The sequence below is a fragment of the Micromesistius poutassou genome (assembly GCF_964030765.1).
Source record: "Micromesistius poutassou genome assembly, chromosome: 8".
In the NCBI taxonomy this organism is placed as follows: Eukaryota; Metazoa; Chordata; class Actinopteri; order Gadiformes; family Gadidae; genus Micromesistius; species Micromesistius poutassou.
In genome coordinates, this window is record NC_140278.1 from 8,335,669 (window position 1) to 8,346,778 (window position 11,110).

The following is an 11,110-nucleotide window of genomic DNA, read 5'->3' on the forward strand; positions in this document are numbered from 1 at the left end:
TTTCTCTGAAGGCTGTGGACTTGCTTCTTTTCCTCCAGATGGACAAAAACAAGAAGGAGAAGAGAGACAAGGAGCGTGAGAACGAGAAGGAGAAAAGCTCTCTGGCCAAAGAGAAGGTGGTGAAGAAGAGACAATCTATGCCCAGCATGCGGATCAGACCAGACCCCAGGTAGACCAAGACTCGCTCACTCTCTTACTCTCACTCTCACACTCACTCACCAACCACCCCATGGGCCCCCCAGGGCTAAGAGACAGGACAACTAAGTGACTGAGTGACTCAACAAGGCCACTCTCCCGTTGATGGATCTCTCTTGTTCTTTCTTTCCGTCCCTCTGTGTCTCTCTCTCACGGACGTCTTCCCTTCAGAGTGCTGTAAAGCATCTGTGATGCTCTCTCTCAGATATGTACTTGTGTTTGTTTGTTAGCTGTGAGGTCATCTTCCCCTGGAGCAATGACGTCATTGCTTTTTTACTTGTTGCATAACCAACTATAGGCTGGGCTACAAAGGCACGTTATGCCGTTGTGCTTATATTGGTGCTTAGTGATTCCGTATTTGGCCTCAATTGGCCAAAATGTAAGCCAAATGGTGTGCCAATTGGCTACTTCCCCCAGCCAACCAGAATCGGCGATAACTGTGTTTGTCTTAGACTCAACCCAACAATCCTTAAACATAACTTAACCTGAGTTAAGTACACACTCCTGACAAACCATGAATCTTCTTTTGTTGGTCCGTTAAAATGTCCGTCTCATTATCCAGCTGTTGACAAAACTATGTGTTTTTTCAGCCCCAGTCCATTGTCACGACAACGCCCAGACTCGCCTGCCGGTACCCCCAAGGGGAGGCCCTCCTCCCCCGCGTCCGCCAGGACCTCCTCTCCCAGGCCCTCCTCCCCCAGGACCTCCTCTCCCAGGCCCTCCTCCCCCAGACCCACCCCCGGTCGGGCCAGCGCCGGCCGGACCCCTCCCGGGCGAGCCTCCACCCCCGGCAGGGCCAGCCCCTCCACCCCCAAGCACAGACCCAGACGGGCCATGACCCCCGTACGCATCGAGCACCGCACCTCCTCCCCCTCCCCAGTGCCCCTGGGGCGGACCCGGGACCGGCGGCCCAACACCCCTGAACCCAGGAGGGGTGAGGCGACACTCACTCTGTCATTCTCACCCTCTCTCTGTCTCTCTCTCCGTTTGTCTTACTCACCCTCATCTCCCTCCCTCTGTCTCTCTCTCTGTCTATCTGTCTCTCTCTCTCTGTCCTTCTCACCCTCTCTCTTGCCGTTCATCTTTCTCTCATCTCTCTCCCTCTGTCTGTCTCTCTCTGTCTCCATCACGGTCTCTCTCTCTCCCTCCTCCCTGCGTGATATAAACCGTGTTCCTGTCTCTTCAAACAGGCTCCCCTGTCGTTCCCACCCTTACGGTGAGCCACGCCCCCGCGGCCCAATCTAGTGTGCCAATCCCCACCCCGGCCTCCCTGCACAGCCAACCAGCTGCGAGGTCGCCAGGCGGCGACTCGGCGACGTCACCGGGCGTAGGTCGGGCGACCGGGGGGACCACGGACCGCGAGGAGGCGGGGCGTCTGCTGACGGAGCGACGGCGCCAGGCGAGGGAGCAGAGGGAGAAGGATGAGGAGGAGCGCAGGCAGCAGGAGGAGAGGGACAGGTCAGAGCTCAACACACACACATTCACTGAATACACGCATACACGCATGCACATGTGCATGCGTGCTACACACAGACACACACACGCGGGTGCTACACACACACACATACACACACATATATACACACACAAACTGCAGTAGTAGTGTCTTTATTTAAATTTTCTGGGCAATTTGATAAATAATAAAAACAGTTTTAGACAAAACTTGTATTTGATTGACGTAAGAATAGTTGCATGATGGAATTGACATTAACTCAACGTGAATATTACACGTATGTGTCCTAATGCTACTCCTTCTCCTCCTCCTGCCAGGGTACTGCAGGAGGAGAGACTCGTCAGGGAGGAGGAGGAGAGAAGGAGGCGTGAGGAGGAGGCCAGGGCTGCAGCGGAGGAGCAGGGCAGGAGAGAGGAGACGCAGCGGCTGCAGGATGAGCAGGAGGCCCAGGAGAGAGCCAAGGCGGAGCAGGAGGAGCAGGAGCTCCTTCTCAGACAGGTAAACACACCTTACGCACCGATCACCTGGACAGGTAAACCTGGCTTACCTGTATAGGTAAACACACCTTATACAGCTCAGTTTACCTATACAGGTAAACACACCTTACACACAGCTCACCTGGACAGGTAAACTTGGCATACCTGTACAGGTAAACACACCTTACACACACCTCACCTGCACAGGTAAACCAACTTACCTGTATAAGTAAACACACCTTACACACACCTCACCTGCACAGGTAAACCTATCTTACCAGAAGAGGTGAAACTAAGTTAACTGGAGAACAGCCCCTTTCACACTAAGTTACTGGGATAACATTGCCGGCATCGTTACTGAGTAATACTATTCACACATGCAGCTAGATTCAGGGAAATGTCTGTCTTGGTCTCTGGAATATGACCCAGGAGACCAGTAGATGGCGGTAATGCAACACTGAGAGGAGCTCCCTTATTTCGAAACAAAATGATATTATTATCTAGAAATTATTGAGAAAAAAAACAAAAGAAGCTGTGTTGCAAACAAAATAAGCTGTGTTGATATTGTTAGCGCGTCACTCAAAAGCATTGGCTCATGAAGATAAACAGTGGTGGAATCAAATCCCTCCTTAGCAGAGCAGCGACATTGGCTCGCTCACTCTACACTCTGCCCTAAACCTCACAGACTGAGAGGAGCTCCCTTATTTCAGAACCTGTCCAGAAAAAAGGGGTTTGTTTGCAAACATTAGCAGCTGTACAAATAATAATAATGTAATAATGATAACATGATTGGACTACGCTAGGATAGCGTAGGATAAACAGTTGCTGATTTCATTTCACGTCCTCAGTGGAGTCTTGTTATTGGTTGGCTCGCTCTGTGTGAGAGAGTCTAACGTAAAATGACGTAAGCCTTTGTGTGCCTCTGCCGCCCATGTGACTGCTTTCATTCACAACACAGCTGTACAGGCAGTGATCCGGAAATGTTACTACGTCATGAGGCAGGCAAATTGCTTGAGCAGATTTCCAGGAATATCACTGTTCCCATTCACACATGACCCCATACAGGAAACCATCCAGACCTTTGCAGGGTAAAACAGCATCTGTGAAAGGGGCTTGAGCAAAAATAGCTTACACACACCTCACCTATAAGTAAAATCACCTTACATACACCTCAACTGAAGAGGAACACCTAGCTTACTTCTATAGGTAAACACACTTACACACACCTCACCTGCACAGGTAAACCTAGCTTACATGTACAGGTAAACAATGCTTACACATGGAGGTTAACCTAGCTTACTTGCAGTGGAAAAATACCGTAACTGTTTACTTTCCACAAATAACTGTAAACTCCACACAACCCAGTGAGACAAGGCATGGGATGAGACCAGTCATGCAGTAGCAGACCGCCTCATCATCATTCATATAACTGGTGTTGTTGGCATAGCTGAATTTGGACCCCATCTAGTGGAGAGAGAGGGAATTGCAGCAATGCTGTGTTTCAATGTGGGTTGGCATAATAACACGATTCAGAGGCCTGTAAATGCTGAAAATACACATTTAAATATAGCCTGAGAAGTAACACTTTGGAGAGAGTAAACAATAATTGCAGTTTCTCCACAATAATGGTGTGTGTGTTTGTGTAGAAGGAGGAGCTGGAAGCAAGGGCAAGGGAGGAGGCGGAGAAGCAGCGTCTGGAGAGGGAGAAACACTTCCAGAAGGAGGAGCAGGAAAGACTGGAGCGGAAAAAGGTACGAGCCTTCCTCATCTTTACTACACAACCTGTACACTCCAACACAACCTCAATACTACGCAACCTAGACATTACAACATTACCTCAAAACAACAAACCCTGGCAACACAACCTCAATACAACTACGGCAAACCCTGACAACACAACCTCAATACAACTACAGCAAACCCTGACCCTGAAAGACAACTGTAAACCTGCGGTCCACCATAACAGAGTGTTCTTTGATGGTGTGAATCTTCGGCCCAATAAACTCCTCATCTCTCTGTCTTTACGAGGGACAGCTGGAGTCAGGACCAACAAGAGACTTCAGCGCTGCGTCCTTAAACACACACACACTGTTATCTTTTATTAATCTGGCGTTTCCCACATACTGGCCTCCAAGCCCCCTCGCTCCCCTTCCCTCTCTTTTTCCTCTCAGTCCCCGCTCTCACACTATCAATTTCAAATATACAACCAAACAATCATTGTTTGGCATGAAAGTAACTTGAAAAATATGTCCAATGCAACAGCATTAACAGAAGCAATAAAAATCTGTCTTTCTTTCTTTCTTTCTTTCATCTTTCTCCTCCCCCCCAATGGTCCACACATGCTAGATGATGCTAGATGCTAGTTCGCTACCTGCAACAAAGCCAAGCGTTAGATTAATAACAGCTCCAGCTGTAAAACACTGATCAATACAGGAACAACAAGCATACACCGTTATAGAATGTCGTAATATGGACCTTGTTTTATTTAATCTATCATTAAACAAAAAAAAAACACTCACAGTAAATAAAATAAAGGTACAAATAACACTTGTGATCCTAAGGCAGCTGTCAGACTCTGCATCATCATCATCATCTTCAAAGCTTTATTTATATACTCACAAGAGACACAAGGAGCTGTTTGTTAGTGTGAGACCGGGGGGGTTCCAGCCATGCAAGGCAGAGAATCCTGCCTCAGGCCGAAGGATGAGTCACTCTCTCTGATTGGAAACAGTCGTGCCAGTTGAGTTGGCCTTTAGCATTTAGCATAATCGTTATTATTGAGGTGGAATCAGCGTTCACAATGGTAGAAGAGGAGGCCTACTATATCTGGTCTTAACGTGATATTATATATCTGGTCTTTACGTGATATTACATATTTCACAAAGTCCTTGTAAGTCTGCTGTGGTTTAAACAACCATGCCTTTGAATGAGGATGGGAGCTTGAGTACAGTACACAGTTCTGGTTTCTTCAGGCCTGTGCCTCAGGGTTCACTGAGAGCTGCCTGCCCATCCGTTGTTTATATTATATCTTTTGCTTTATGTTTTTTTCTGTTAGCGTCTGGAGGAGATCATGAAGAGAACACGCAAGACTGACCCGGTAAACACTTCTCTCTCTGTCTCTATGTCCCTCTCTCCGTCTCTCTCTCTATCCCACCACAATGTACCTAAAAGTATATAATTTCAGAAGGAAAACCATCAGGGTCCTCACATTATTAGATTACCATTCTTAAGAAAACCATTTAAGCCATCAAAAAATATTTTTAATTGCACCACAATTTCATATAACAAAGTTGACGTTGGTTTTGTTTTTAACCTTTGGAATGTCCTCTAAGGGTGACCGCAGATCTGGCCGGATTAAAATTTAAGGTTGACCTAGGTTCTGTTTGTTTTAAAATGTTCTCAAAACGTCCAATCCGACAGACTGCAAGACTTACCATAGTATTGTCATGTTTCCTCAGAAGGAGAGCAAGCCCTCACTGACACCAGACGACCAGATGAAACCAGTGGACAGCAACAAAGGTGAGAAACAGATACATATGAAGACATCTTCCTCTGGTCTGGCTCCGCATGCCCCAAGGGCTGCTGGGAAGTCTGTCTGTCTGTCCTGTACCAGCTGGGACTAGACGTGTCTTTAGGCTTAACCCTTTCTACTGAGCCTATGTTAACATTGGAAACAGTGGTCAGAACAAGCTAGTCTAGGTCTGCTAGCTTACAGGAGCTACAGCTATTGCTACACGCGTTTGTTAGCCACTTGACTCTTTAGCACTGTTCAAACCAGCAAAGCCACTAGATAAATAGGCCCGCTAGTGTTTGACTTCCAACAAAAAGTAGTGAACAGAAAGTAAACAGATCAAATTTAACTTTAGATGGCTGAATGACATATTGTTTGTTCTGCAAACAAAGCAATACCACATGTAGTGGAGTGTGTGTGTCCTGTATTCTGTGTGCTGGGTCAGAATGTTCTCGAACACCATCTGAATCGCATTCATTTTTATTTCACAACATTCGATTCGTTCTTCACCTCATATCCTAAGCAGCTGCTACTGCAAACCCATCCTCAGGGCACAGGGCGTGTGTATGTTTGCATGTGTGTGCGCGCAGAGAGAGAAGTGTATTCAAGAGTCATTGAGCTACTCTATACAGAGGAGGTGGGTGTGGCCTGACTCCACCGCAGTCCTGCTGGATCAGTAGTTTGATGAGGAGGAGGATGAAGATGTCAACCACAGAGGAAGGCTGAGTTGAGACCACATCCCTCCTCCTCATCTTCCTCTACCAAAGCCCCCGCCTTGCACATGCTCAGTTCACCCTGACTCATCTCTAGGGTGGTCCTGCGCGTGCGTGCTTGTGCATGTGTGTGTGTAACTGTGTGTAACAGAACTGTGTTGTATCTGTGTTTCTACAGCGTGCGCTGACTATCAGCCCCGATCTGAGATTCTTCTGACCAATCACAAGACAGAGAATGGCCAGAGTGGGCGGGACTGGTAAGACTTCCTTCCTGTTTCTCCTTAATCAGACCAGCGAGTTGAAACCAGATAGACTTAGTGGCGAACGATGATGGCTCTGGAAGGTTGGTAAAATGGTACCACTAACGAGCTAATCAGGACCGATAGCAGGATGCTACTGTAAGCAAATCATCCCATATATTTGACAACTGCTACACTAGCATGCTAATCAGGCTGATGGCGTATCAAGACCACCATGTAGAGACCAGAGAGACTCTGTGTTAACCCTGCTAGCTAATCAGGACTGATATAATCGTAGATATAATAATATCTACTGCTAGTTAGCTTATCAGGATTGATAACATACTGCTAATGCTATGACTAGTAAGTTAATCAGTGTACTTCTACCCCAAGATAGCATCGAAAGCTAGCATCGGTCAACCAATAGATAGCTAACCATAAGCATACTTCTAGTAAGGTAATCCAGACAGCTAGCGCGACACTAGGGAGCTTATCAGGGTTGCTATCGAGCACTACCACTATTTAGGGTATACTGGGAATTCAAAGTGGATGTGGAAGTCAAACAGAGCCTTGGCATCTTACCCTGCTAGCTGCTCATGACTGATAGCATAACTGCTACAGCACCATGAATTGAACACCCTAATATCCCATCTGGGACTAAAAGTGCTATTTAATATTTTCTCATCTTAGCTTGCCAATGCTAGCGGGCCAGTCACTAACCATTACCATACTGCAACCGCTAATAGGCATTCAAGCCTTCATGTGAGCTAGAATGTTCTGGATCTCATCTTACCCTGGAACCACGCGCCACCAGGGTCTCGAAGTTCTCCAACAATAACAAACAGAGAATTCTGTGTGTATTTGAATTGAATTTCTCTGTATTCTAGAACAGTTCAATTTCAGGGACGTATGAATTAACTTCTTTTAATGTTGAGACTGATGCTACTTTAATAAAAAACAATTCACTGATGGTGGCCCAATGGTTGGGGCCCCATTATTGATGGTTATTGAAATGATATTATTGATTATGATTATTGTTGTCGATAGTCCACTACATTCCTCCCATGTAGGATCAGTCCCACTCTGTAATGGATTTATCTACTGTACTTTAGCACCCAGGTTCTGGTCCAGGATTTTGTACTGGTTGTAAGTGTGCTGTGTCTTTCTGCAGTGGGCCGGGTGACATGGTGAATGGCCTGACGAACCGTCAGGAGAATGGTCTGTCCGCTAAGGAGGCTCCGCCCCTCTTTGACGAGATCATCCAACTGACCAATCACGGCAACAGCACCAACGGAGGGCGGGACAAGCCTCAGAGTGATGCACTCGCAGAGCCAATCCTGGCCTTCGAGAGCGAGGAGCCGTTCATGAAGAAAGCTAGTCCGATGAAGCCCCAACATGTAGCAGGTAGGAGGGTGATACTTGTCTGTAGGAGGGTGGCACATGTAGCAGGTAGGAGGGTGACACTTGTAGCAGGTAGGAGGGTGACACTTGTAGCAGGTAGGAGGGTGATACCTGTAACGGGTAGGAGAATGATACCTGTAGGTAGCAGGGTGATACCTGTAGGTAGGAGGGCGACACATGTAGCGGGTAGGAGGGTGACACTTGTAGCAGGTAGGAGGGCGATACCTGTAGGTAGGAGGGTGACACATGTAGTGGGTAGGAGGGTGACACTTGTAGGTAGGAGGGTGACACATGTAGTGGGTAGGAGGGTGACACTTGTAGCAGGTAGGAGGGTGATACCTGTAACGGGTAGGAGGGGGACACTTGTAGCAGGTAGGAGGGTGACACTTGTAGCAGGTGGGAGGGTGACACCTGTAGCAGGTAGGAGGGGGACACTTGTAGCAGGTAGGAGGGTGACACTTGTAGCAGGTAGGAGGGTGACACCTGTAGCAGGTAGGAGGGTGACACCTGTAGCAGGTAGGAGGGGGACACTTGTAGCAGGTAGGAGGGGGACACTTGTAGCAGGTAGGAGGGGGACACTTGTAGCAGGTAGGAGGGTGACACTTGTAGCAGGTAGGAGGGTGACACTTGTAGCAGGTAGGAGGGTGACACTTGTAGCGGGTAGGAGGGAGATACTTGTAGCGGGTAGGAGGGTGACACTTGTAGCAGGGAGGACAGTTATACCTGTAGCAGTTAAGAGGAGTTTAGGTGTAGCAGGTAAGATAGTTACTCATTTAGCAACTACACCTGCACTTAAGTATGACTAGTTTAGTGGTTGACTGGTACTTAATCCAGAGATCTGCAGAACTGAAGGGAGGGAGGGTTGGATGTTCGGGGTTGGAGGAGGGGGGGCGTCTGTTGGGCAATGCGAGGCTAGCCTGGTTATCTTTATCCTGGTGACAGCTTGAATTCTGTGGGTGCGGGGGGGCTGAGGTTTGGGATCCAGGCCACATACTGACTGACTGACTGGCTGACTGTGGTGAATCTCAGCCAAAGTAAACAGGGTCTCGCACGTCTTCTGTCACCTGTTGCACTCTCTCTCTCCGGTCCCCACATGCCACACCTGCCCCCAAGGGCCTTACATGGTAGCCAGCAATCAATCCACTCAACGATGTAGATCGTAAAAATGAGCAGACAAATAAGTATTGAATTGTGTGTGTGTGTGTGTGTGTGTGTGTGTGTGTGTGTGTGTCTCTCTACTCTAATGTGATTGACGATGCCCAGGAAGTTAGTGTAGCCTGGCTAGCATAGCATGGCCCGGCTAGATTTGCCCGGCCAGCATGTGTTGATGTCAGTCAAGTGGCTCTGTTGACATCCATCTCTCACCAACTTGGCCACATCAATCTCCTGCCTTCTGCATTCACACGCACATACACATACCCATTCATGTATACATATTCAGTCACACTCACCGATTCTCTCTCTCTCACACACACACACACACACACACACACACACACACACACACACACACACACACACACACACACACACACACACACACAGCTTCTAGCATCAGTTAGACCCCCTGGAGGTTCTAAGTGTGGGGTTAACGAGTCACAATCTTAAACATCTGTTTTACAACCAGGTCAGAGGTTAAAGGTCACCAGGCTTAGAGCTCAACGTAGAACGACTCCAGGTCCAGTGTGAGTGCTGACCGGTTTTTACTCCTACCCTGACTGATCCAGCCATTCACCGATTAGTAATCATCTAAACTCAATATTTATATGTAAGTCCAGTATATGTGGTGAGGGGCAGGTTGACTCTGATCACTGAGGTAGACTAGGGGTAGTAATGTATAGGGGTTCGTCCTGTGCTTTCATGGACGCTGTGACTCTGACCCCTTCGTGTTCTGTGTTCCCCAGAGGTGCTGTAAGATTTTCCAGGCCCTCAAGACACGCAACGCCTCCGTACGGAGAGACTCATCCCAGGGGGCCTCCGGGGCCCAACCATCCACTGACTGCTCTCCTCCCCGGACCCTGACGGCAACACGACTCTAGAGGTCCTACAACTGCGAGAGGAGACGCACACCTAAAAGAACACAAGCTGTGCCACCGCCTGGCCTCGCCGCTGTATAAAACGCACCGTTTTGCTCCGATGCAAGCACTAAAGCTAGTGATAGCAAGCGTCGTCTATTACCCTCTACAGTGCAGACCAAACGCTTCTTCCGCTGCAAGCAGACATGTCACAACACACTGGAGATAGGCGGGATTGTGTTTCTGTTTTTATGTTTTTAGTTATTTAACTCTCGAGAAAAGTTTAACAGTGGGGGGTACATTTTGTTTTGTGAATAATTTAAATGATGTGAAATCTGTGTTGGAGGGAGGAGTCTGTAGTTTGCGTTATGGTGTTTACTTTAACCTGATGGCCATCTTGTAAGGGCGTGTATGCTACTTTAGGCACTCGTAATTCTCCACGGATTCATCCTCATGTGTAGACGACTTAATTTCGCAATCGGGGACTTCAAAACGGGGTCTGAAGAGTATGTAAATATATATTTTCACATTCAAGATGCTCAAATCGTGATGGATTGTATGTGGAGGCGGGCGGCTACAGACGCTAGGGTTTGGAGGCCCAGAAACAGCGTGTGCATTTGGGAGATGCAAAAGGACAACTTCAGCCTCATTGTAGACAACCCTCACACTGTCATCGTTATCAGGACAAAACAAGCAGCATGTATATGTTCCTGTCACTGGCTTCCACCGACCTCCTGCTCTATGTACCCTCAATTCATGTGTGCGTCCATGCTGTGTGAACATTAAATGCAGGTGTCTGTGGATAAATTGTATTTTACTGTGCGTTAAAGGGACAGTAGGAACTGCCCAGTCTCATTAAAGACTTACCGTTCCTCTTACATATTGTTTGCTGTTGATTGGTCTTGCCCTTCTAAACAGATAATCTGTTTAAAATGGCAAGAGCTAGAAGCATTTAGAACTGGGTTAAAGCCAGTCATTATAGTATACAAGCTAGGATTTGGTTCCACAGTTCTGTATGGAGATGGTTCCAAGATCTGTATGGAGCTTGTTCTTGAGTTCTGTAAACAGCTGGTTCCAGAGGTTTGTACAAAGCGGGTTCCAGTTCCA

At 47.6% G+C, this 11,110-nt stretch overlaps 1 protein-coding gene across 3 annotated transcripts in view; it reads left to right on the forward strand.

Moving 5' to 3' along the window:
- map7d1a (MAP7 domain containing 1a) overlaps positions 1 to 10,881 on the forward strand; it is a 32,558-nt gene extending 21,677 nt beyond the window's left edge. For all 3 annotated transcript variants that reach the window (XM_084471172.1, XM_084471174.1, XM_084471173.1), the window contains 10 exons: positions 39 to 169; positions 786 to 1,129; positions 1,386 to 1,653; positions 1,966 to 2,146; positions 3,771 to 3,875; positions 5,180 to 5,221; positions 5,583 to 5,643; positions 6,527 to 6,605; positions 7,759 to 7,991; positions 9,893 to 10,881. In XM_084471172.1, the coding sequence (XP_084327298.1) occupies positions 39 to 169; positions 786 to 1,129; positions 1,386 to 1,653; positions 1,966 to 2,146; positions 3,771 to 3,875; positions 5,180 to 5,221; positions 5,583 to 5,643; positions 6,527 to 6,605; positions 7,759 to 7,991; positions 9,893 to 9,903 (1,455 nt within the window). In that variant the 3' untranslated portion in view covers positions 9,904 to 10,881. The remainder of the gene's footprint in view (positions 1 to 38; positions 170 to 785; positions 1,130 to 1,385; positions 1,654 to 1,965; positions 2,147 to 3,770; positions 3,876 to 5,179; positions 5,222 to 5,582; positions 5,644 to 6,526; positions 6,606 to 7,758; positions 7,992 to 9,892) is intronic.
- The last annotated feature ends 229 nt before the right edge of the window (positions 10,882 to 11,110 follow it).